The sequence below is a fragment of the Verticillium nonalfalfae genome (assembly GCF_003724135.2).
Source record: "Verticillium nonalfalfae strain VnAa140/NRRL 66861 chromosome Unknown scaffold_9, whole genome shotgun sequence".
Lineage (NCBI taxonomy): Eukaryota > Fungi > Ascomycota > Sordariomycetes > Glomerellales > Plectosphaerellaceae > Verticillium > Verticillium nonalfalfae.
Window position 1 is genome coordinate 306134 of NW_021167234.1, and position 24653 is coordinate 330786.

Genomic DNA, 24653 nt, shown 5'->3' on the forward strand with positions numbered 1-24653 from the left:
ACCGGACAAAGGACTCCTTGCAGAAACGTGTCTTCCCACAGGAGGCTAGCTTCAATCCTTCCTCAAGGGTCTGTGTGCATTTATTAGGACTTCCGTGTCGGTGTTCAGGTAGGAAAGTCAAGGTGTCAAATCCTTCAATGAAACAAGTCTCCGGTACAGTGTCAGCCCATCACCACCTCTAGTACATGAGAAACTCTTATTTGCGATTCGCTTGGGCCGCTTGAGGAGAAAAACATGCAGCATTGACATCTATACCGTGATACTCATTCCTACTTCGGGTTGACGATACCATTCCCCTCTTGTCTTGTCTCAACCTTCTGGGCATTGCCTTGATGAACACATGAATTGTCGACTTGTTTAACTAGGCATCCCTTATTCAGTGCCCTAGCTGAGAAAACTCAGACCAGACATCAACTGCCTTGAGGATGCCCCGGCTCACACCATTTCGACAGGGGACAAGATTGATACACAAAGGTGCCGCACTGATTCTTGACCTCACCCCCATTCCACGAGCACTTCTTCTTGATAGCCTCGAATGCTGGGATGCAAAGGGCATCGACCCGAGCACCCACGGCATCATCGTCCTTTGCATCGTTGTCTCCGAAAAGATACCTGCAGTCCTCTGGAGCCTTGTCTGCAGGCTTGAACCAAGCAAAGTATTTATTGTTGCTGACGGGCTCCCACGGACCTCTCTGCCCGTGACAGCGAACCTCAATGTTCCGATTGGTATTGCTACGACAGACAGCAGCAAAATCTGACTTGTCTGCGTTGCAAATCTTGATCAGTTCATCCATTACGGGATCCGAATGCTCGGGGCCATGAGTTGGATAACAAGAGGGCTCCGCTGTGGGTGTGCCGTCTTGGATGCCAGTCATGGTAGCCGTTGCATCGGGACAAACCGTTGTCTCCTTGCCGAGGTACGTCGTTACGATCTCTCCGTGAATTTTGTCATCGTTGCATGTACAATACGGCCCTGAGCTTTGACTACCGTAAGGTTTAGTGCATCGGTCGTAATGGCCCGATAGTGAGCAATACTGCTGCGGTTGGGGCTCCTCTCACCTTGACTCTAGTCTGCAGGATGTGACTGCCGTCTGCTTTGGTCTCCTGGTGATGCTGATTGTTTGCGTAGGCATCGTCGAGTATGTGCAGGCCATGTCGCCCTCTCCTTTCAAGGTGGGAAAGCTCCCTCTGGTCATGCCCCCTTCGGCACCAGCGCTGGAGCAATGACAGAACGCAGACGGCTCTGCCCTCGGCTTTCCATCAAAACCGTCGCCGTAGGTGTTGCGGAAACACTGAGGAGGAATCACATTTGGCAGCCCGGCTTCAAGTTCCTGCAAGATCTTTTGTTGTTCGTCGGACCACTTTTTGTCGAACAGCCCTTCGATCATACTTTTGGTCCAGTAAACGCATGGGCATCCTTTGTTTTGACCCTACACGGGAGGTCAGATATGAGCTGGAAGGCGCGGTTTCTGCTGTAGAGAGTAATACTCACGTCGGCCTGGCAAACCTTGTCTTTTCCCTTACAATCGGCGTCATCGCAGGCGGGCTTCAGACTTGTAAGCGACGGGGTCCGTTCTTCGAACACAGCTAGGGACGATACGTACCGAGTTCTCGTTCACTGTACCCGAAGGCCCACATGAGGAACCTGTAGTCGTACTTGTCGCAGCCTTCGTAGGTGTGGGATCACCATTATCCCCATCCTTGGCTGAATCGTCCTTTGCATGACCAAACAGACCATCGCCAAAGACGAACTTGTGAGCCACCTCGACAAGGGGCTCAAGACCTTCACTGACCGCCCAGGCTCCAGCAGCGCCTGCAGCAGCAACCATGATCGCAAACTTGTTCTTCTGGGTCTGGGTCTTGAGGACTTGGACCGCGGCTCCGAGGATCTCGGGTGCACTGTCTGCAAGCTCCAGGACGAATCCATCCCATTCCGCAGGGTTCACGAGCCCCAGAGCTTCGTCATTCTGGGCGGCTCCTTGCATAGCATTGATCATACAACTCATACCTGGTAAAACAAGCGGCGTTAGCACACCTCGTTCTGCTGACTGAGAGTCGTGGCTTACCATCGCGTTTTCCTAGCCTGGACGGAGCAGCGCAAGACGCAGCAGCTTCCTTGATAATGACGTCCAGTTCATTCTGAACAGACTCGGACAGCAGAACAGTGACATCGCCGGCTTTGATTCCCTCCGAAGCCTTGGTGGCAGTAGCTACAGCAAGCTGGGGCTTTACCACAGTTGTTGTCTCCACATTGTTGATGGTGGTCGTTCTTGTCACCTCCGTCAGATAATCCAAATACACACCTATCCACTGTAATGTTTTTCTGGTCAATTTCTTTTTCAAGCTTTGACGGCATCCCGGAAAGCTTCATGGCTCGAGGCCATTGAAGCTAAGATTGCCCTCACCTTGGTGGTAGTGCCCTCCACCGTGAGATAATTTGTGTCCACACCGATTGGGGCGGCATAGTCTTGGTGTAACTCAATCGCGTTTCCCTGGCGTTTGGAAAGTTTCTCTGGGGCAGCTGTGATTCGGGGCTCCTGAGAATATGCCACACTAAATAAGGCTGTAAGGACGAGGCAGATTCGATGTTGCATGATGCCCGTGGGTAGACTGAAGCAACTACTGGTGCATAAAGTTGCTGGTACAGATCTCAATTGGAATAGAACCAAACTCAAGAATGCTATCTTCACTTATAGTTGTAGTAAAATCGAGACGGATACAAGAAATGGAATTGGTTGCTATCGAGTCACGCAGCTACCGTGCCGTTCTGACGTTGGTTTGAGAAAGCAATGGCACGCAAATGCGCCAAGAAGGGGCCGATCCGACCCTACCCTGGGGTCCGACTGATACTGCTACCTGGGGTCTGATTGGCATCTGGGGTCCAAGGCATCGCATTTGCAGTACAGCCTCTTGGGCTTTTTTGAATGAGGTTGAACGCCAGTCGTACTGGCTACACTCGTAACCAGCAGATGGCGCCCCTCTTGCAGGAGCCCCCAGATGTCCCCAAGTGACCCGATTCTGAAGCTCCAACCGCCCCGAACTGCCCCCAGGCGTACGCCATCCATGCTTTTATTTTATCAACGCCAAGTAGGTCCATCTGGCCCCTATCCTTGGATTCCATCATCATGATATTTGGAAAGGGGTTTGAAGTTGTCTGGCTTTATCGGAAGTGCTGGATACCGTGTCCTGGCACCGGGTTTGGATCTCGCTCTCGCGCTGGCCAAGCAAGGTTGGCCCCCAGGCTCGCCAAGTAGAACACATCAGGTGAGTATCCATGAAGGATAATTTGTAGCTGCAGGCCGGCGTCTTGGTCAGTTCTCAGAATTCTTGAGCGCGAATGGCTTTGCAGAGACCTGCGGATGATGTGTAGGCTGCGTTGTTCATCCGCACTAGGCAAGAGATACGAAAGCAAGTTCACGAGGACTCACTGTCTTTGGACAGGGGCTTCAGTTGTATTTAAGATACTCCATACCCCAGATGAGTTTAGTCTTGCACTTGCGGTCAAGGTATATCACCTACTCACATGATTCTTGAGCCCGAGCCATGAATCCATTTGCATTCCTCCAGCTGAGGCCCATGCCTACACTGCTTATCTTCACGCTTCTTTTCGTCCGGCTCTGTCACGCGGGATATGCTCTACAAGACGACTGGTAAGCTGAAGAATCCTCCGATTGTGTGTTCATGTCTAACGGAACGATAGTGAGCAGTCGAACTTTCCTTACCCTTTTAATTTCTTTCATACTAACACGGCCAGGTGTGGGAGAGCAACGCAACTTCTTAAATGATGCTTTCGCATCCGCATACCGGCTTGCGAGTCTGGCAGAAGGCTTCACCAACGAGAACTTCAACGCAGACGGGACTCAGCTGTTCCAGTGGTTACATGGAACAGTTGGCCTGGATATGATGCGAACGAGCGTGAAGAGTATGACGCAGTCCCGGCTCAACATTTTATCAGCAGGAGTTTAAGCGCTGACTTACGATTTGAAAGGCAACTTGGCAGGCATTATGCGAAATGCGGTGCCAGTCGAAGGCGAAGCCCATGGAGGAGATAGGACGTCTGCCGATGTTGTAAGTCTCCCGTCTCTTTACATCTCAATCTGCAATACATCACTTAAATAGTATTGACAATACTTTGAAGCGAGTATTTTGCACGCACGACCGTCTGCGTGAGGGACGAGCTCGTGAAGGTGGCGGCAAAAGATTGTTCGACCCGGGTAAGAACATCAAGGAACCCCCATCTCAAGTCCTTGGATTCGCCGTCAGAAGAATCCTTTCGCTGACGAGGCTTGGTGCCACCTGTCAGTGACCAAGGAATTCCTCCATGCCAAGTTCGACTGTACCCATGCGCTTGCGTGGACAATTCAACCGGGCGATCCAGAAGAGCCAGATACTCTACAAATTTGCCCTTGGTTTCTCGACTATGCCATGAAGCAAACCGCTAAGTTCCACGGCACGTATACCCCTGGTAAGATAGCCACTATGATCGTGAACCTCAAGCTAGACAGGCTCGCGGCCTGGGTCAACTATACTCCCGTCGACCTGTTCCAGCTGTTCGATAAAGTCATGGTACATGAGGTAAGACCTTCCTACGAGTCATGGCCGCAGATCAATGGCTGACTGGAGACTAAAGTTATCACACACGCGTCAAGGGGGCAGCTTACAGGACATCGGAGGCTTTGCGGGCTATGGTAAGTGACCAGGATTCAAACCTAGTCTTTATCTTGTCAATCACGTAGAGGAGAAGAGCTCTCTAATCATGACCTAGGCTGGAAGAACTGCCGAAAACTATCGGCTACTCGTGGAAACGACGGACCTCACTGGAATGCTGGTAAAGTTTGCTGTTAAATCCTAGCTCGCCGTATGTTGTTCCTGATCTTTGCTCTCAGATACCATCGCCCTATTCTCATCCATCTCTGGGCTCATCAGGTCGGGTGGTATGATTCGAGAAGATGGTTCATTCCTTAGAGGACCAGGTGATGACGATAGGGACGAGGGAGAGGAGAAAAGGTTTGTGAAGAGAGGGAACCCCCAGCTTGATGTTTACAAGTTGAAGGGAAGACCAATGTTGTGAAAGTACATCTACCATATGTAGGCTCCACGAATAATAGTGCAGGGCAGTGTTTCTTCCTGTGTTGAGGCAGCAGCAGGAAAAGGCAGCGTGACTTCGAAGAACGAGGGACGCGTAACCTTTTTAATCGAACTCAGGATCATCGACTCGCGTTCCGTCCATTCGTGTTCCCACGCCTGCGCCGCTGGGTTGAGCCTCAAAGCAAACTTTAGCCAAGCAAGTCCTTCCATGGCAGCAAGAGCATCCCATATGCGAAGCCAGAGAACTTCATCTTTTCCGGGGTTTTTCGACTCAAGATACAAGGTCCGATATAAGTCCCAAGTCAGGTTGACGTGGGAAATACAGGCAACATGAGTCGTCGGCAGGCGGTTGTACAAGAGCGGAAGACTTCGTGGCGATTGCGAAAAGTCAAACAACGTTCCGCGATAAAGAGTATATATCCATTCAAAATAACTAGTCAATCGTTAGCCGAGGGAATTCTTTCTAGGTATTTCAAATAGTACATCTTCTTGCACGTCAAGAGAAAGGAAACGTGGTCACATTGGCTCCTGGTGCCCGGTTGAGAGCACGCACCGCGGTAGTGAGGGCCCCACGTGGACGTGTCTTCCAGGTCGACTTGGGTGCATTCTTTGGCGCGGATTCTGTTGCGCGATAGATATATGTGAACGGCATGGTGCTCGCCAAAGACAGACTGCCAGATCATTTGACGAACCTCTACAGGGAGTTGACTGTAGAGGGGCGACGCATCCTGCTCCTTGGCAAAGCGCGGTGAGATGGGCAATGGGGGAAGAAATGGCACGAAGTTGCGCGCCTTGGTCATCAGCTTTTGGAAGCCGGAGGGAGTCGACATGGCGGATTGTCACAGAAGCAGCGCTTGTCGAAAACGGCACAGGCGGTTGCATTTCGATGGGGCAGTCGTCTTTGTTATTTAAAGGCCGCCCCGGCTGCACGGTAGGAATTCAAAAGCTGCACAGGTCACATTGCATGGCGTATGTATCTCTGGACCAACACGCAAAGGCCACCCTGTTGCTGACACTAACCATGCGGTGTCATTCCCATACCAGCTATTCAATATGCAGCCCTCAATGAAGGACGATCTGAAGATTTTTTTCTGCGCGCGTTGCTACCATTCCCCTGTTTGGGGCCGTCTCTGGGGGCGGACTTGGGGGCCGTTAGGACTTGGCGGCCAGGACATGGTGTACAACATCTAGGACTGCACACCCTCGATTGTTCTGGCATAATATTGGTGTGCCTCAAGAAGCGGCACATACCTCTGTCGGAAGGCTCGGTCAGGCACTCCAATCAATCGCGCTGCTTTGATCAATTATTCAGGTTTCGCTGCCTCGGCTATTCCTCTTCGTGATTCAGATAGCAACAGCAACGGTCTATCTCCCGTTGCACCCTTGGTCATACCGTTGATTCTTGCCGATGACGCTTTAAGAATCATGAGTAGTGGATAGTATACGCAGTGTTCAACCATAAATGTTGTTTGCCAACAGTGGAATACTAAGAACAGAGTTTCAGTCGAGAGCAAATCAAGTCGTTCGACACTCCATTGTGATACTTACTCAGCGCGGGCAGTACATACCAATGTTCCCAAAGGGGTTGCCCATTCTCACCTATTGTGAGGGCATGATACGGATGGGCTTGAGTAGGTGGACATATGAAGGAGAAAGCTTTTGGCCCTTGTCAGGTAGAAGGAAATGCTATCTTCTCCGGGATTGACGGCCAAAACAAGATATCGTAGTGAAACTTATAGCTTCACCTCCCATGTAGGTACATCAAATATCACGAAGGCTGAAATGAACGTGGAACTTCATACACAGGCAGAATCTCGAGGACTAGCAAGTTTTATGAGCCGTTGGACAAAAATATCCGTCAACACCCAGTACCATATCTTACGCCGCGAATGTCGTCTCCAATACTAACCCGAATCTCAAAGTAAACGCTGTTACTAAAACTTTTTCCTAAGAACACATCAATACGCCTCCGCTCTTGCATTGTCCGGCCGCTGCTGACACGAATATCGTTAGATACCTTACACTCAAAATTTGCATGCCAGAGCTTCTACTTTGGCCTCGACTCAACTGCGCTCTTGCCCCAGCGTATGTTTAGATCAGCATACCTGCATCACAAATAAAATTTCTTGATTGAGCCCTTCGCAGCCATAGTGTTTCTTGGAGGAATGAGCCTCGACCTGGAGCGGCTGCTGAAACCGGGCTTGGTTATTCCAAAGCGACTTGCATGCCTGCAACTGTTTTCACCATGCCACAACAACTGAGCAGTAATAGCAATTTGAATCTGAGCATTTGTTAAGGAAAATTAAAGTCGTGAATGCCGTACGGCCTGCTGTCAGCTGTCAAGAACCTCAAATCACAGTCCGATCCTATAGGCGTGCGCTTTCTAAGGTACAGTCAGGCTTCTATCCAGCATGTGCATCTTGGCGCTTCGCACTTATTATGTCTTTCGCCTGCGCTGCGGATGAGAACCGCGTATAAATTTGGTGGCCCCATCGACTACCAAGACTACCTAGCTAGAAAGTCCAACATCTGAACAGCCATCCTGTGACTGGCTGAATTCTGCTCCTTCGCGCGCGTGCTTCGCGTAGACGTGCTCGTTTCGGTTGGATGTCCCCTACCCTCTCGCAAGTTGTCACAGATACGTAATTGATGGGCAATTGCTGCCGCGACCTGGATATGGCATCCCGGGGAAGTCGAACCGGAGGTGACAATCGGAGCCGATGAAGCGGGGTAGCCCGGACACCCCTTTCCCAGCGGAATGCCGTGGCGGAAAGATCTTGTCGGCATGGTTCCTCATATCCGTATGTTCCCCTTCGACTCTTGCTTTCTGGATTTTCTCATTTTTCAGCACTAGACATCTTCTCGCAATACCTACTGCCAATCTGTCGATGCTGCTATGGGGTCCAAGACATCAGAAGACGACCGTCGTGATCACAGTATGACTCTTACAAATTACTCCGGCCAGGAGACACGCTGACTTCATCAGATGATGCACCATATTCGAAGAAAATCCCTCAGGCCGGTGGTCTTCCACGAGGCGCTCACATCGCCCGTAACGGGGACAGCGCCTTCGCTAGTGGCGGCGGCGACGACGACAGCGACGACGACGCTGCCTTACGACCCCTGGCGCAATTGAACCCTGATGTTCCGTCGAATGAAACTGAATTATGCAAGAAGAGGCGGAAGCAGACCAAAAAGAAGAAGAAGAAGAAGAAGAAGAGGTCTGCCGCGGTGCACGGCCAGCAGACTTCGCCACCTCGTATTCCTCTCAGCGATCTCTTTCCCACGGCGGATTACCCCGAAGGTGAGATACAGAGCTACACCAGGGCTCCCGCAGCCGTGGCTGAAATGCATTACAACGGCGTACAGGAGGCACAGGACAGCGAATTCTTCTGCAACTATCGGAAAGCGGCCGAGGTCCATCGTCAGGCGCGTAAATGGGTCCACGACACTGTGCGTCCCGGTCAAGACCTCCTCAGTATTGCCGAGGGTATTGAAGACAGTATTCGTTCTCTCCTCGGCAACTCTGGGCTTGGACTGGGTGATGGTCTGCGTTCAGGCATGGGCTTCCCTACAGGTCTGTGCCTCAATCACCAGACGGCACACTACACTCCAAACCCTGGGCAGAAGGCTGTTGTACTGCAGGAGCAGGATGTCATGAAGGTCGATTTCGGTGTCCACATAAACGGCTGGATCGTTGATAGCGCATTCACCATGGCATTCGACCCCACGTACGACAACCTCCTGGCGGCTGTCAAGGAGGCGACCAACGAAGGTGTCAAAGCCACGGGGATCGACGTACGCATTTGTGATGTTAGCGCTGCCATTCACGAGACGATGGAGAGCTATGAAGTCGAGATAAGGGGCAAGACGTTTCCTGTCAAGCCGGTGAAAAACATATGCGCCCACAACATCAAGCACTACCAAATCCACGGCGGCAAATCGATTCCCTTCATCCGCAACTCGGATCAGACAAAGATGGAGGCGGGTGAGGTTTTTGCTATTGAAACATTCGGATCCACAGGTCGTGCCTATCTTCGCGATGATGTGAGTCTCTCTCTCCCCATTAGTACGAACTAAATCCCTAACCCGTAATCAGATCGGTGTGTACGGGTATGGTTTGCAAAGCAACGCACCGTTGGCTGGACAATTGCCCCTCGCGTCTGCCAAACGACTGCACAAGACAATCCGCGAGAACTTTGGTACTATTGTCTTCTGTCGTCGATATCTTGATCGACTTGGGCAAGAAAAGTACCTGGCCGGAGTTCGTCTCTCTTAATTTGAACATATTGGCCAATAATGCTGACAGCTATAGATGAATTGCCTTGTCTCAAATGGCATCGTCGAGTCCTATGCTCCGCTGAGAGATATTGAGGGATCGTACTCGGCGCAGTTTGAACACGTAAGCTTCCAGGTTGTAATGAAGGTAACGCGCAACTGATGAATGCCCTAGACCATTGTCCTACGTGAGACACATAAGGAGGTCCTCAGTCGTGGGGACGACTACTAAGGCAGTAACATGGTGACTGCTGCTCCTTCTCTGCGTCGCCCGACCAACCAAGGATCCTTATGCAGGGCGCTGGTCTTCCTTGGCAACAACCACCATACCGTGACGCATGGTGTGGTGGTAAAAGCCTAAGAAATACCCGTAAGGTCAGGCCCTCAGGGAAGACCAGTTCAGGGCGCGCAGGTCAGGAAGGCGCGTAGAGGGGCTCAGGGGTTCGACGCCGGCACACGGCCAAAAGGGAAATCCTTTTGCGTTTTTGTGCCGTTTGTTGTCATTGTGTCAAGGCTCTCTCTCCCCCCAACCCCCTTTTTCTTTTTTGCTTTGCATTGATGGCCGCCGAAACTTGGATGGGCTTTCGTGCTTTGAGAACATGTAGTATACTGCCGATGACGTTGCTGATATGTACCCCTCGGTATTGGTTTTTTCCCATTGGGTTTCCCAATACTTCCGCGCGAATGCGGAGGGATAAGTTTTCTCAGTAGTCTTTTATGAATCCTACGCTTTTGCAACTGTTTCGGACCTGGTATCGCTGGCGGTTATCGCTCAGCGACCGCTCTGGTCAGTGTTCCTCCGCCTGACACTCCATCTGGCCTCTCAATATCAAGAATCTGTTCAATCCTATCCCTGCGCATCACGTTGCCCATAGGATTCAGCACACCTAATATTTCTGATGTCAAACCCTCGTGAAGGGTTCTATAGTCACAACTTTGGATGCAGCCCAGAGGTCCATCATCGCCTTGGATCCTTCATAGAAAATCGACCAAGGCACGCGGACATAACCTGTCAAGCTCTAGAAAGTACGAAGGTTGTTTCCCTATGCGTTCAGCGTCATGAGGGCATTGGTTAACGGCATCACAGCATTCACATGGAACCAGTGGCCAGCTATATCAAGCCAAGTCTACAGCAAAATTGAAATCACCCTACATCATGTGACGATATCGGCACATGGACCAACGGTGGGTACAGTAAGACGCTAAGCCCAACGAATTCGGCGCCATGGGCCGAGAATCCACGTCCGCAGCGATTAATCTCTAAAATTGTGACGCGGTGCACTCATTTGAATGGTCATCGTCCACGTTTCGCGCCACATGGCCGCAATCGCAGCGTACAGGTAGGCATCTGCTCGTAGACACCAATTGCTGCGCCTCCTTGGCAATGCCGGCACATTGAAGCCTGTCACTCTCCCGCTCTTGGCATTCCAAGCCGTCGGGCTCCCAGAGCTGAACATCCACGACGCGACGCGACGACATCATCTGATGTCTGCGCCGCCACGCACCACTCACGGCAGATCGGCTGCCGGCACCAAATGGGCCGCTCCAGAGTGAAGGACTGCAGTGCTTGTTATAGGTAAGCGAGGACTAGGCAGAGAAACAGGGGGACTGTAGCAGGCGGACGCCATGCCGCTCGGCCGTCCCCATCTCTCTTCTGTGAAATTGGCTTACGCCCTTAGCCCGGCGCCAGAGGAAGGCCGTTCGTCAGCCGCATGGCCTTCGTCGCGTAGGAGACGCCATGAATATTTCTCCCAGTTTTGGGGCGGGGGCGCCACCATGTCTCAAGATGGGTTATCCCTTGTTCAGAGTGTCGATCAGTTGTCGCGCGACTCATTCGACGTGCTGAAGGGAATCCCTGAGGCGTTCTACGAAGGCGAGCTGTGGACGAGAGAACCACTTCGTGCCAACCTTGCTGGTGGCTTGCCCGATGTGGATAGAGAAGGCGAGCATAGCAGCCGCTAGAGACGGACAGGACTGGCAGAACGCCCTACCTGGCCCCTAGTGCGATGTTTATGCCTGGGCTAAGAGCATCGGCCAGCCCATGTCTTGGTCGTCAGACCCTGTGCCCCGTCAGGGACAAGCTCGACGTAGGGCTGTGCAGTCAGAAGCTTTGTGGGGATCACAGACCTCGCTGTCGCCGTGACTGGAGTGAGCGGCCTTAATCTCCCGATGTGGAACCCCCATGTCCGGCGTTTCTCGCTTGAAGCCGTTGCCGCCTGGATTCTGGAGCCTGGGCTGAACATGGCAAGGGACCTAGCTCATTGAAGGATCAGGACGAAGGGGTTGAAAAGGGCAGACCTCCCGTGCCTGGGGCTTGGTGTCGCTTAGACAGCAACGTTCCTCGTATCTGACATTTTACTCGGTTCTTTCACTCGTCAATTTCCAATACACAAACGACTTGCTCAGTCTCACCTTGCAACATTCGCACCATCAAAATGCAGTCCTCCATCCTCCTCATCGCCTCCGCGGCTGCCCTCGCCGCGGCCACGGCGCCCACCAACAACATCCACGCCCGCTCCCTGGCCTTCTTCCGTCGCCAGGACTCGACCCCCTCGGCCGAGTGCCTCTCCGCCGCCATCGACATCGTGTCCAGCATCCCCACCCCCGCCGCCGACGTCCTCGCCTACCTCGCCACGGCGCCCGACTCGGTGACCTCCGACCCCTGCCGCATCACCTTCCCCGCCTCCCTCTCCTCTGAGGTCGAGGACTGGGTCACCTCGCTGTCGGCCTTCTCCTCCGAGTCGGCCTCCGCCCTCTCGAGCATCATCTCCGAGTGCGGCGGCGCCGACGCCACCGACCTCGGCGCCGGCGTCTGCGCCTCCGAGCCTGCCTTTGTCTACGTCAACGGCGGCGCCTCCGGCACCGCCGCCGCCACTTCGGCCCAGGAGACGGGCTCCTCGGGCGCGGCCCCTACCACCGCCGGCGGCGCGGCCACGACGCGCTCCACTACCGCGTCGGCCTCCCAGTCCACTGGCGCCGCCGCCACGACTGCTGGCAACGATTCTGGCGCTGCTGACCGTCTGCCTTTCGGTGCCGCCGTCGTCGCTGTCGCTGGCGTTGTCGGCATCATTGCTGCCCTCTAAGTGCCATGAGCGAGATGTCATGGGATAGGAGATTGAATAGATTTTTGTATCAAACCCGGGCTATAGCCTCTTCTTAATGTCTGTCTACCTAGGCAGAGCTATTTAGTTTCCAATCCTGAATGCCATGTCATAAATCATGAGTTCCACATTGTGCCCTTGCTGAGACCCTCATGCTCGACCCCCAAGGAACAACTCGGCTCAGTAGTCCCGGACAGGCCAAGGAGCCTCAATCTTTGCCTTCTCGGGGTTGGTGCACCTGTCCGCCAGCGCAGCCTTGGCCTCCGGCGAGTCAAACGGCACGCAGTCCACTCCGAGGCCGCCTTCAACACCGTCGCAAATGATAACCGAGGGGCCGCCGCAGGGCGACGTGACGTTAAAGTTGACAAACTTGACATTTTCGCAGCCTGCGCCCTCAGCAGGCGAGCAGCTGACGCGCGCAACAGCACGGCCACGGACACCGGACGAGTAGCCTTCAAAATTCTCAAATAGGACGTTGGAGACCTTCATCTTGGATGGGAACTTGCGGCACGTCTCGGCATTGACGTTGAAGTAGCACGAGTCGAGGAAGATAGGCCAGTCGTCGTTGGCCGAATAGAAGTTGCGGAACGTGATGTTGTCAACGAATCCCTCGGCGACGTTCTCACCAGCCCAGACCTTGATGCGGGCGCCGTTGTTACCGTTAAGCATCCAGACATTCTCAATGACAACGTCCTTGACGATGACATACTCGCCCTCATACTGGCCGAGCGAACCGATCGACTGTCCGTGTGAGTTGTTGCAGTACATTGTGTCCACGTGAATGTCGGTGCTGTTGGTCTTGGGCGAGAAGCAGTCGTCGTCCGAATCGACCCAGACGCGGTTGATGCGAATATGATCAACGTTAAGGGAGTTGAAAAAGTCGCCGTTCTTAGGCTCGACACCGGCGCGGTTCGATTTCGCTGAGATGATTACGTCCTCGTAGAAGATATTGGTTGCTTTCAAAAGTCAGTCTTTACCATTTCGCATCAGTTGGTGGTAGACGTACAATCGACGATAAAGTTGTGCCAAACGGGCGAGTTCTTCATGAGAATGCCTTCAACGTGCAGGTTGTCAATGTGCTCTGCAAAGAAAAGCACAGGGCGGAGGTAGTCGTTGTCAGGGTCAAGGATCCTGCTTGTGTCAGTCTCGGGTCTACAGTCAATCGAAATGAAGAACACAGAACACTTACTCGGCGCCCGAGAACTCATTCCACCAGCGCTGGCCCTGTCCATCGATGGTACCCTCGCCATAGATCCTGACATCCTTGCCACCCCATTTCCAAAACATAAGCGAGCGCTGGAAAGGGTGGTAGAAGGCGTTCTTCTGCCACTTCTCAACATTGTTGGTGAACTGGATGGTGCCCTCGAGGTGGATGTGAATGTCGTTGAGGAAGGTCAGATCAAGGGGCTCATCGATGACGAAGAGCTGATCCTTGGGCAGGTAGACAGTACCACCATTGTTGGCGCTCTTGATGGCATTGAGAAGATCGGCTGAGATATCGTCCTCGGCGTTCTCGGAGGCGCGAGGCGTGAAGGTCTTGCGGCAGTGGGGAGCACGCTTCGCAACAGGATGCTTCTCACGGAACTCTTGAACATTGCGAGGAACGCCTGCGGGGAGGTCGACAGCTACGGCGATCACCGAGGTAGCAGCCGCAAGGGCAGTAAAGAGGGCGGAGACCTTCATCTTGGGCGTGCTGTTGAACGGGGGCTTGATGGCACTGGGTCGAATTCAGCGTGATCCGACAGAGAGTCTGGCCAGGTAGAGCAGCCGACGACTCTTCTTATACTCCGAACACGCTGCATCATGGTGTTGGCGCGATGTGTCGTCTTGGCGCTGCGTTCTGTGTGGAGATTGCTCTCAATCTGCGATATTCTGCACCTTTGTGGTGTCGGAAACCCTTCGGATGGCTGGTTCGGGAGCTGCCCCCGGGAAAGAGGTGATGCCAAGCATTTTAAATATGTACGCAGGAGAGTAGTTCCCCGCAGTCGTGATGGCCCTGGTCATTTGCTTGTTCGCCCTGGTGCCGAGTTGGCGATGAAGATGCTGGGAAGGCTTCCTCCACTGATGGATTCGCGGTGACAGACAGACCCATTGCAGGCAAGGCGAAGCGAGGTCCCACCTATCCAGACGTGCCGTTTCTTTGTTAGCCTTGATTTGTGACAATGGCATACATCATGGTCGAGGCCATGAAGAGTGCTGGCAGGCGTGATGAATGGGGAATGTTGCTTGGAAGGGGTTGATGGTTGGCGGGATATCTATGTGGTGGAATTGGCGGGGAAGGCAATCGTAACGGAGAAATTCCCCACGATCTTTCTCCTCTTTCTTGCCCTTGCTACTCTCACCCGCCCCACTACATGATCAGACCAGCCATACTCTGTCGCAACATCACACTCTTACTGCCACCGAAGATCGTCGAGACGTACAATACCAAGACGTACTACATATACCAAGATGCCACCACTCCCGACCCAAGGCAATTCACAACGTCAGGTCTTGGCAGAGCCTCCAAGCCACCAGGCGCCACACTCGACGCCAATGCTCTAGATGCCGAGTATCCATCCTCTCTGGGCCAACAAACAGTCGCCGGAACCCTTGGACAACAGACTGCCGCCCCCCCACCCATGGACCGCCAAGAGTCTACCCCCGCAGTCTGCCTTTATCCTGTCGCTCTTGTTCTGACTGGAGCCCCTCTCCATTGGCGTACCTGGCCAACGTGCCTGGCCAACGTGCCAACCCATGGCGCGCAGCTTTCGGTACGCTACCGACGAGCAGACGTAAGCTTCGTGGAGTTCATGCCTGCCAACCGCCTTGGGACCTGACAACAGTGGATGGAAAATCGTCTTCCGATGCTGCTTATCTGGATGTGGCACGCACTGGGACGCGTTGCTACTTCTTCTTGGCTTCGCAAGCCCTGGTCAGCGCCCTTGAGCGTTGCCTCTTAGGGGCACCGGCCGGCCGGACCGACCCATCGCCATGGTTGAGAGGTGATTCCGGAAAACCAAGAAATACTAATTGCGGGGTCGGCAGAAGGCGGAAAACCACGCTTTTCGCAGACGCATCACCGACCGGCTGTTCGGGACATCGTAGGTAGGCGGGAATTCGAAGAAAAAAGGCAGTATGCCCTCAAGGCACTTGCATTACGTTGTCCGTCAACGCTGAAATACTTGTCACACCCGCACGCCCGAGTACCCAATACGCCCTCTGCTTCTCTTGCGCTTCTCATCTAGTTACTGAATCAACTCGGATCATGCCGAGGCGCAGTGCCCGCCATCCACCCGAAGGTCGGCACCCGTCATGAACCGGCTACCCTCCGACAGCAGGAACACAGCCGGCGCCTTGAAGTCTTCGGGTACGCCAAGTCGGTTGAGCATGGCGCCGTGCATCCACGTCTTCTCGACCTCTGGCTCAGCCGCCAGAAGCTCGTCCGTCATTGCCGTCCGGATGTACTGTCATGGACTCGTTAGCGCGATGTAATGATGGTGAAAGAGTGAAATCTTACACCGGGCGACAACGTGTTGACTCTGATGCCGTACTGGCCCCATTCTTGCGCCAGCGAGCGGCACATCTGCTGGACAGCCGCCTTGCTCGTGTTATAGGCCGAACATGTCAGGCCCTGAAGCTGTCAGTCATCGTTTTCGCGAAGTAAGCAGACGGTCGAGCACATACCCTGTTGGCAATCTGCCCCGACATGCTCGCAATAAGCACGACGCTACCTTCTCTCTTGCGCTCCACCAAGATCCTCGCTGTCTGTTTGGCTGTCACGAAAACACCGACGACATTCACCCTCTGGATCCGCTCAAAGTCGGCAACAGGATAGTCTAGCGCCGGCACCTTCTGTTGAATACCCGCACAGGCAATGGTGCCGCCAAACGGCGCGCCTCGGGCTTCCGCGGCGGCGTCAATGTCCTCAAGAACGACACGCGTGGCGTCCTCGTCCGTCACATCGCAGCGATGATAGGAGACGTGCTGGCCACGCGCGGCGGCGAGCTTGGTCAGGTGCGCCCATTCGACAGGCGAGGGTGACTCCAGAATGTCGAGACAGGCGGGATGGCCTCCTGCCTCGAGGACGGCGAGGGCAAAAGTGATGCCGAGGCCACGACCGCCTCCTGTGATGGCGATGGTCTTGGATGACAGAGAGAATAGGTTCGTGACTGGTGTTGAGGATGCCAAGGGATCCTTCTGTTCAGGGAGGGGATAATCTGGGGAGGCCGGTAGCGCGATGTCGCTGGTTGCCGCTGGGGGAGCCATGTTGTGATTGTGTTTGCGTAAAGACTAAAGTCAAGAGCTTGTGTGTAGCTTCAGGTGCACGCTTTTACCCAAGTCGAAAATGATGGGCCAACAAGATGAGAGAGTCGGGACGTTCTCGACGGGATGCAGAACGACGATCGTTGGCGTTGTTAGGCTCGCTGAAGTCATCGTGGGCAAAGTGAACAGCTACTTACCATATCCATATATGATGAGGGAGGGCATGGGCAAATTAGGGAAGTTCGCTTGGCCTTTCATGGCAGCTGCAATCGGCCAAAGCATGAATTCCATGCCGAGATTAACGATGAAGGTCGAAGCGCAGCTGCAAGCGCATGCAGAAACGCACAATGTATGGTCGTCCCTTGAGGCCACAGAAACTGTTGGGAATCTCGGTTCCGGACCTGGGGCAGTTGCAAGCGCAAACAGTGGCAACTAAAGATTTCGGGGTGCTTCGGAGTGGTAGCCGATCCGACCTCCCTCACAGCGCGGGACCTAAGGGCGACTGAAAGGAGCCCCGCCCCCAACGTGGCGGGGCTCGACAGAGTAAGGAGGGGTCGTCTGCACTTTTTCCATCTTGCATCTTCTTGCCTCAAAACATGAGGATTGAGACGATGAGTGGGCAATTCTTGCGCTTCGTAACAAGGATCAAGATGGAGTTGTCATTTCCAACATCATCAACAGTATGGCCAATACCCAAACCTCAGAATCGATCTGGTCATCGTCCGACTGAACAGTACTTCAAGTAGCCCGACTCAGGCGTCTGCCCCGCCTCGAAGCCTAGCCTGGCGCTTGGGAATTCCCCTTTCGTTCGGGTCTTGACCAGGTCCTTTCTCAATTCCGTAATGTTTGGCACCTGAGAACCACTTCGTCCGTGTCACATCCCAATTCGGTCTTCCGAGCCACCAGCAAGAGATGTCCAGCCATGACTGCCGATATATCTAATGGGCTTCAATGCACATGGGGGCTGCCTCGTGCTTTCCTGTGTCCTCCTCTGCTGTCAGAATTCATTTGCCGTTCTCAACGCTCTGCCGACGACTTCGGGCTCTTACAGCACTCAAAAATCACTGAACACCAGACGGATCTCGTACCTGCACAATGGCTCCTAGTGCAGTCCCTGTCGTCGATCAGGGGCTCGTCGACCTCAACGCCATTTCTGCCGTCAACGGTGCTAAGCAACCGAACACCTTCTCGCTTTCGACCACACAGAAATACGAAGTTGATCATGTCCTCAAGACGTTCCGCTGCCTCATTGCCGATTTGTGCGAGCAGTTCAAGGGTGGCCACCCAGGCGGTGCCATGGGCATGGCAGCCATTGGCGTCTCGCTCTGGAAGTACATCATGAAGTACTCACCATCAAATCCCAACTACTTCAACCGCGACCGCTTCGTCCTATCCAACGGCCACACATGCCTCTTCCAATACACATTCTTGCACTTGACAGGCTACAAGAACATGACACTCGACCAGCTCAAGTCCTACCACTCGACTCGTACCGACTCCATCTGCCCCGGGCATCCTGAGATCGAACACGAGGGCATCGAAGTGACAACGGGTCCGCTCGGTCAGGGTGTCGCCAACGCTGTCGGTCTCGCCATGGCCACCAAGCATCTTGCTGCCACGTACAATAGGCCTGGTTACAATGTGGTCGACAACATGACATACTGCATGATTGGTGATGCCTGTCTGCAGGAAGGTGTGGCTCTCGAGGCCATCCAACTTGCAGGCCATTGGAAGCTCAACAATCTCGTCATCATGTATGACAATAATCAGATCACCTGCGACGGTAGCGTTGATCTCTGCAACACAGAAGACGTCAATGCGAAGATGGAAGCTTGCGGTTGGGACGTTGTGTCCATCGAGGACGGTAATTGGGATGTCGAGGGCATCGTCAAGGCCCTTACCCGAGCTCGTGCTAGCCAAGAGAAGCCTACGTTCATCAACATCCGCACAGTCATCGGCGTCGGCAGTGCTGTTGCTGGCGATGCCAAAGCTCATGGCGCGGCTTTGGGGGTCTCTGATGTCGCAAACGTCAAGAAGAGCTTCGGCCTGGATCCTGAGAAGCATTTCCACGTCTCCGAGGAAGTTTACAACTACTTCAGTGAGGCCAGGGAGCGCGGTGCAAAACTCGAGTCGGACTGGAACAAGCTCCTTGACAATTACACTCGCGACTTCCCCGAGCTGGCTGCTGAGTTCAAGGACCGTGTTGCTGGTCGGTTCACCGCCGACTACAAGTCGCTCATCCCCGCCAAAGAGGACTTCCCGTCCACACCCACGGCGTCCAGGAAATCGGCCGGTCTGGTGTGCAACCCGCTGGCAGCCAAGCTTCAGAATATGATGGTTGGTACCGCCGATCTCTCGCCGTCGGTAAACATGATCTGGAAGGGCAAGGTTGATTTCCAAAATGTAAGTTTGTGCCGTGTCTTTTCCAAGAGTGCGCTTGCTAATTAATTGCAGCCCAACCTGAAGACAGCTTGCGGGATCAATGGCGACTACTCTGGCCGTTACATCCATTGGGGCATCCGCGAGCACGCGATGGCTTCCATCTCCAACGGCCTCGCTGCCTACAGCAAAGGCACGATCCTTCCCATCACTTCCAGCTTTTTCATGTTTTATATTGTGAGTACTCGGTTCCTGCTTTTGGCTTCGTGCTCCTCTGACCAAGATAGTACGCCGCCCCTGGTGTCCGCATGGGTGCCCTGCAAGGCCTTCAGCAAATCCATATCGCAACGCACGACTCTATCGGCACAGGCGAGGACGGCCCTACACACCAGCCTATTGCTCTCGCGTCACTCTACCGCGCCATGCCGAATATCCTCTATATCCGCCCCTGCGACAGCGAAGAGACGGCAGGCGCCTTTTTGGCTGCACTAGACGCTCCGAATACTCCGTCTATCATCTCCCTTTCCCGCCAAAATCTTGAACAATACCCCGCTCACACATCCCGCGACGGTGTTCTACGTGGCGCTTATGTTTTCCAGGAAGTTGCGGATGCGGATGTCACCCTGATCGGCATTGGGGCCGAAATGGTTTTCGCCGTCAAGACGGCTGCACTCCTGGGCGAAAAGTTCGGCATCAAGGCGCGCATCGTCAGCTTCCCGTGCCAGCGCCTCTTCGAGAGGCAGAGCATTGAGTACAAGCGTGAGGTACTCCAGTACAGGAGCAAGGCGCCACGCGTCGTTATCGAAGCCTACGCCGTCAACGGGTGGGAGAGGTATGCCGATGCTGGTTGGTCCATGAGCACATTCGGGCACTCGCTGCCCGGACCGGCGGCGTACAAGTACTTTGGGTTCGACGAGGCTGTCATTGCACCCGAGGTTGCAAAACTTGTCGAAGAAGTCAGGAAGGAGGGCGTTGAGAGTTTGAGGGGCGAGTTCAGGGATCTGAACAATACAAGGCATTAATGACGGGCGCCGAACGAAAATGTAGCATTTGCAGATAGATGGCTAGGGTGGTCACGGAGTTGGAGGCTGCATGTTTTAACGAGTTGTTACACGAAAATAATGAAGTACCATTTTCAAAGTCCGCCGCCAGCCGAACTGGAGGACATCGAAAACCAATTCTCATGGTCAGTCCAGCTCTGGTTGACGACGCGACAGGGGACACCAGACGAGACGAGCTGGCAATAGCGAATCACTTGGTGAGCGGGTTACATCCGTCGGGATGATGATCTTGGCTCAGAAAGATTTGCTAACCGTTTTCGCTGTAGTACGGCTGTCGGCCTCAAGCAAAGGCGCTTCCACTTGCCATCGATCGTCTTCGGTTTGAGTCAACAGCTCTCATGACCACTCACCCTCCACACCACCTTTCTTGGCCAAATGCGCTTCGAGTTGCCCTCCCATCCCCACACGTAGAAGCTATACTGGATATTCTCGCTGCATCTCGACGAACAACCGGGACAACACGGCAAAGCACTGGCGATAGTACCACATCAATCTTCTGTCAAGCGGCTCGATATTTGTCGTTACGTCTCGGCAGGCTCATCAACTCGGCAGAGATGCCCATCTCATGGGGGCCGCTCGCTTGCCAACCACATCACCCCTCCCAACATGCCTGACGAAACTTTCTCTTCACCCTCGCCGTCCTCTCCTCTCTCTACATCCATACCGAGGCCGAAACCCAAGAAGAAGCGGACCCGCACAGGGTGCCTCAATTGCCGTCGCAAGAAGCGCAAATGCGATGAGGCCCACCCCTCGTGCAGCGGCTGCGCTCGGCGGAGAGAGGTGTGCAGATGGGGCCTCAAGGTGACGTTTCGGGACGAAAACGCGCAGACAATATGTAGGGATCACCCATCTATGAAGGTTCCAAAGAGGCGACCAAAGGGGTTCGAAATCCTAGACGTCACGGATGAAGTTATTCGGGAGTATCACAACCCAATTGACTTCGAGGTGGACAGCGAGGAGGGGGAGTCGCCGCGATGTCAAGCCGTGCCGTCGCCTGTGAGGAGGAGGAGGTACGAGAAACCAGGAGGCAGTCGACAGCTTTGCTTGCCGATGGAGAGGGCAAATCTTAGAAACCAGGAACCGACCGACTTGGCCGATTTTGGGGATTCGCCTTCGGCAGCCTCGCACATTATCACTGACAGTGCTGTCGCTAACCTCCTGCTCTTCAGCCAAGGTGGAGCGAATGCGTCGCATGACCTGGCAAGCTCCTTGTCGCAGCACACCCAGTTCGACTCATTGGAAAGGCTACCGGTGAACCCTATTGTCCACGAGTCCCCGATTCTCGAGCAGGTCTTTGATTTTGGGGAACAGCTCTTCAGCCCTGAAGGGTCATACGATGATGGCATCTTCCTGCCGGGATCGGCTTACCATGAGCTGCACTCGACCCTCAGGAACCACCTTATCCAGGAGGTGAGGTCTAACGTTCCAACACGACCTGGAACCCCAACCCAAGGTGTTGAGGATGTCTACAAAGAGCACTCCGTCAGGTCGGGCACATCTTTAACAAGCGACGAAGTTCTCATCCAGAATGACCTAGCCTCGGACCATGAGCCCCCTAGTCTATCCAAACAAGAGGAGATTGTGTTATGGAAGAACTGGTTCGAAGAGATATCGCCGTGGCTGGACAAATTCGACAACCAGTGTCATTTTCAGAATGTGCTGCCCACCTTGGCTCGTGACCACGACCACTTGCGATATTCCATGCTCGCCTTATCGGCTCGACAGCTCGAGCTCAAAGACTCCAACCGAGCCACAGACCGCAGCCTCGCCCTTTACCAGGAAGCCATCCATCTGCTCCTTCCCCAGCTCTCCACCCGAACGACGCCAGTCATCGCTTCGTGCGTCGTCCTCTGTGTTCTCGAAATGTGCAGCTGCTCCCCCAAAGCCTGGCGCCGCCATCTCGACGGCTGCGCCAGTCTCATGGAAGCCGTGCAGATGACGGGCTTCTCCGGTGGTCTGGAGCAGGCCCTCTTCTGGTGCTTCGCCCGCATGGACGTCTGCGGCGGTCTCATCTCCTCCGTCAAGACCCTCATCCCCGCCTCCCGCTGGACCGGCTCCCCACGCAGCGCAGCATCATCCCTCGACGCCGACGTCGCCCTCTTCCGCTCGGCCACGACGTTCGACATGTGGGCCAACTACTCCGTCTACCTCGTCGCCCAGGTCCTCGACCTCCTCGCACCCCTGGCCGCGGCCAACCCAGGCGGTCTCTTCTTCGACGGGCCCCGCAGCGACGCCGGCTACCGCACGTCGTGGGCGCGCCTGTGGCGGCACGTCGAGGCCTGGCACGCCCTCCGCCCGCCCGCGATGCACCACGTCCTCGCGACGCCGTCAACGCCCTCGGACCCGTTCCCGACCGTCCTCTACAGCAATGCCGCTGCCGTGTCGGGCAACCAGCTGCACCACACGGCCGCGCTGCTGATGCTGCAGAACCGCCCGCCGGGCCTCAGGCTCGCGCCGCGCCCGAGGTCGGCCCTCTGGCACGCGCGGCGGATTTGCGGGATCAGCATGACGAACCACCACCACGGTGCGTGGACGAATAGCATCCAGCCGCTGTGGATCGCTGGCCGGTGCATGAGCCATCCGGCCGAGCATGCGGCCATTCTGGAGCTACTGGGGAGGATCGAACGTGAGAGTGGGTGGGGGACTAAGTGGCGGGCGGATGATCTCAAAGACTTCTGGGGGGACCTGGGGGAGGATTGAATTCCTGCTCTAATTTGGTGTTTTTCGGCATAGGCGTTATTGAGCTGGATAAGTTGTCGTGATGGATGCATTGCATTGTAGATGGATGTTAGTGGAGTGATCGGAGCGAGGGAACTCTGTATGCTTGTGAGCAAACATGTTGGAATAAGGGTAACCGATCAGTAAGTAAATTCAATGAAAGCAAACAAGTAATAGCTGTTCTCAGCCAATGCTATGTGACTTCTGGTATTTTAGATTTCGTTGCAATACGCTGTATCATCTTCCTCACGTGCCAACCAGAGGTCCAGGCCAGGGCACTGCTACTGGTCTTTTCCGGCGTCGGATGTGCTATGGCCATGTCAACTTGACATCGACACCGCCTCTTCGTGACGTTTACATCCGCGACTCGATCTCCCCACGTCGCCTAGGCCTAGGACGTCAACAGCAAGTCGACATCAGACACGATGCTCGAATCATGCCCTGAAGCAGGATCTGACACTTGCATGGCCGCCCCTGCGGCTGTGTCTGAGCTTGATGAAGATATGCCCTGCTACGCAATCACCCGAATTTACCTGGAGCAATCTTGACACAGACTCCACGATCATTGTCATGTGTAATGGCAATCGGCTGGTTGTTCATCTCTCCGAAGACAACTTCTCGGACTCGTTTCAACTAAAAGAGAAATACCTGTTCTTTCTCAAGGTTGCAGACGAAGGCGAACTGGATGGCCAGACAGTTGATGACTTTCTGGACTGGGCAATCGAACCATTCCTACCAGTGCTGCGAGGGCTTCCGAGAAAAGGGGTCAGTGTATCTACCGAAATCACTCTTCGCAATTATTTTTCCGCCGAGACGTCGGTCTACACCTTGATGGACACAGTAGGCGAGCTATCTCCAAGCCAGCGTGAACCGACCAAGGAAGACATGGAGTGGATCGGACTTGGTATACCTCTGCCACTCGATCTGTGCTCAGTACGGCAATGCTTCAAGCCATCCAAGGTCATAATCTGCGCCGAAACCCCCGAGCACGCGCTCGCAGGGAAGCCGAAGAAAGTCAGGCCGGTCGGCAGCTCAGTTTCATTCTTCCTCAAATGGCTCCAAGCTGGGGACTTGCGCTCCGCATCTCGTGAGCTGGCCACTTACCAAAAGATAAGCAAGGCGACTCTCAGTCCTGAAGCGCGACTTCCACGTCTCCACGGTCTGGTACGAGACGAAAGTGGTGTGGTTTTCGGACTCCTGCTCTCGTATATCAACTGCAGAGCCAGGACGCTGACCTGCGCCATGAAGCCTCATACGTCTACCGCTTTGAAGCAAAAGTGGAAGAACCAGGTTTGCTGCACTGTCGAGGCCTTACATACGGCTGGTATTATTTGGGGCGACGTGAAGGCGGACAACGTGTTGGTCGATGAGAACGACGATGCTTGGGTCACCGATTTCGTCGGTGGATACACGAAAGGGTGGGTGAAGAAAGAATCAGCCGGGTCTCTGGCTGGGGATGCAGAGGGCCTGGCCAACATTCTGAAGACCATCGGTGTTTAGGGTCTTGATCCAGAACGCGGTTGGCAGCAAAGCAGACTAGTCTTTCTCAGCGTCGCCACCGCACTCTCCAGGACGTTTTTCAGAGCATCTCTTTTCAGGGTCGTCTACAGATGCTCTCTGATGTCCTGGCTGTTTAAGATCACCCTCTGTCATGTTTCGGGGCAAATGTAAAGCAGACTCTGAGCTACCCACCCTGTTGTTGTGGGAAGCTTCTTCCTCTTCAAGTATTGAGGCCTCGGAAGGACTAAAGAGATACATCAGTGCTACTTGTAGTCCCAATGCG

General features: G+C 54.2%; 9 protein-coding genes across 9 annotated transcripts; 4 read left to right on the top strand and 5 right to left on the bottom strand.

Annotated features, from left to right (window-relative positions):
- Positions 1–410: 410 nt before the first annotated feature.
- Positions 411–2594, bottom strand: D7B24_009250 (uncharacterized protein; the record flags this gene model as incomplete). The annotated part of the gene is made up of 6 exons (XM_028643325.1): positions 411–984; positions 1060–1430; positions 1493–1546; positions 1605–2008; positions 2067–2226; positions 2406–2594. 6 exons carry the CDS (start codon positions 2592–2594, stop codon positions 411–413), a joined length of 1752 nt encoding a protein of 583 aa, XP_028498376.1.
- Positions 2595–3160: 566 nt separating this feature from the next.
- Positions 3161–4041, bottom strand: D7B24_009251 (uncharacterized protein; the record flags this gene model as incomplete). The annotated part of the gene is made up of 4 exons (XM_028643326.1): positions 3161–3353; positions 3524–3636; positions 3805–3864; positions 3979–4041. 4 exons carry the CDS (start codon positions 4039–4041, stop codon positions 3161–3163), a joined length of 429 nt encoding a protein of 142 aa, XP_028498377.1.
- A 1038-nt stretch (positions 4042–5079) lies between these two features.
- D7B24_009252 (uncharacterized protein) lies at positions 5080–5918 on the bottom strand (the record flags this gene model as incomplete). The annotated part of the gene is made up of 2 exons (XM_028643327.1): positions 5080–5521; positions 5572–5918. The coding sequence occupies 2 exons, from the start codon at positions 5916–5918 to the stop codon at positions 5080–5082; spliced, it is 789 nt and encodes a 262-aa protein (XP_028498378.1).
- Positions 5919–7984: 2066 nt separating this feature from the next.
- On the top strand, positions 7985–9598 carry METAP2 (Methionine aminopeptidase 2; the record flags this gene model as incomplete). Its single annotated transcript, XM_028643328.1, has 5 exons — positions 7985–8024; positions 8075–9135; positions 9188–9352; positions 9404–9490; positions 9542–9598. The coding sequence occupies 5 exons, from the start codon at positions 7985–7987 to the stop codon at positions 9596–9598; spliced, it is 1410 nt and encodes a 469-aa protein (XP_028498379.1).
- A 2203-nt stretch (positions 9599–11801) lies between these two features.
- D7B24_009254 (uncharacterized protein) lies at positions 11802–12449 on the top strand (the record flags this gene model as incomplete). The annotated part of the gene is made up of 1 exon (XM_028643329.1): positions 11802–12449. The coding sequence occupies one exon, from the start codon at positions 11802–11804 to the stop codon at positions 12447–12449; it is 648 nt and encodes a 215-aa protein (XP_028498380.1).
- Positions 12450–12647: 198 nt separating this feature from the next.
- On the bottom strand, positions 12648–14150 carry D7B24_009255 (uncharacterized protein; the record flags this gene model as incomplete). The annotated part of the gene is made up of 3 exons (XM_028643330.1): positions 12648–13387; positions 13474–13598; positions 13657–14150. 3 exons carry the CDS (start codon positions 14148–14150, stop codon positions 12648–12650), a joined length of 1359 nt encoding a protein of 452 aa, XP_028498381.1.
- Positions 14151–15712: 1562 nt separating this feature from the next.
- Positions 15713–16715, bottom strand: D7B24_009256 (uncharacterized protein; the record flags this gene model as incomplete). Its single annotated transcript, XM_028643331.1, has 3 exons — positions 15713–15913; positions 15967–16080; positions 16134–16715. 3 exons carry the CDS (start codon positions 16713–16715, stop codon positions 15713–15715), a joined length of 897 nt encoding a protein of 298 aa, XP_028498382.1.
- Positions 16716–17807: 1092 nt separating this feature from the next.
- On the top strand, positions 17808–20113 carry D7B24_009257 (uncharacterized protein; the record flags this gene model as incomplete). Its single annotated transcript, XM_028643332.1, has 3 exons — positions 17808–19115; positions 19167–19328; positions 19379–20113. The coding sequence occupies 3 exons, from the start codon at positions 17808–17810 to the stop codon at positions 20111–20113; spliced, it is 2205 nt and encodes a 734-aa protein (XP_028498383.1).
- Positions 20114–21202: 1089 nt separating this feature from the next.
- Positions 21203–22852, top strand: D7B24_009258 (uncharacterized protein; the record flags this gene model as incomplete). Its single annotated transcript, XM_028643333.1, has 1 exon — positions 21203–22852. The coding sequence occupies one exon, from the start codon at positions 21203–21205 to the stop codon at positions 22850–22852; it is 1650 nt and encodes a 549-aa protein (XP_028498384.1).
- Between the last annotated feature and the right edge of the window lie 1801 nt (positions 22853–24653).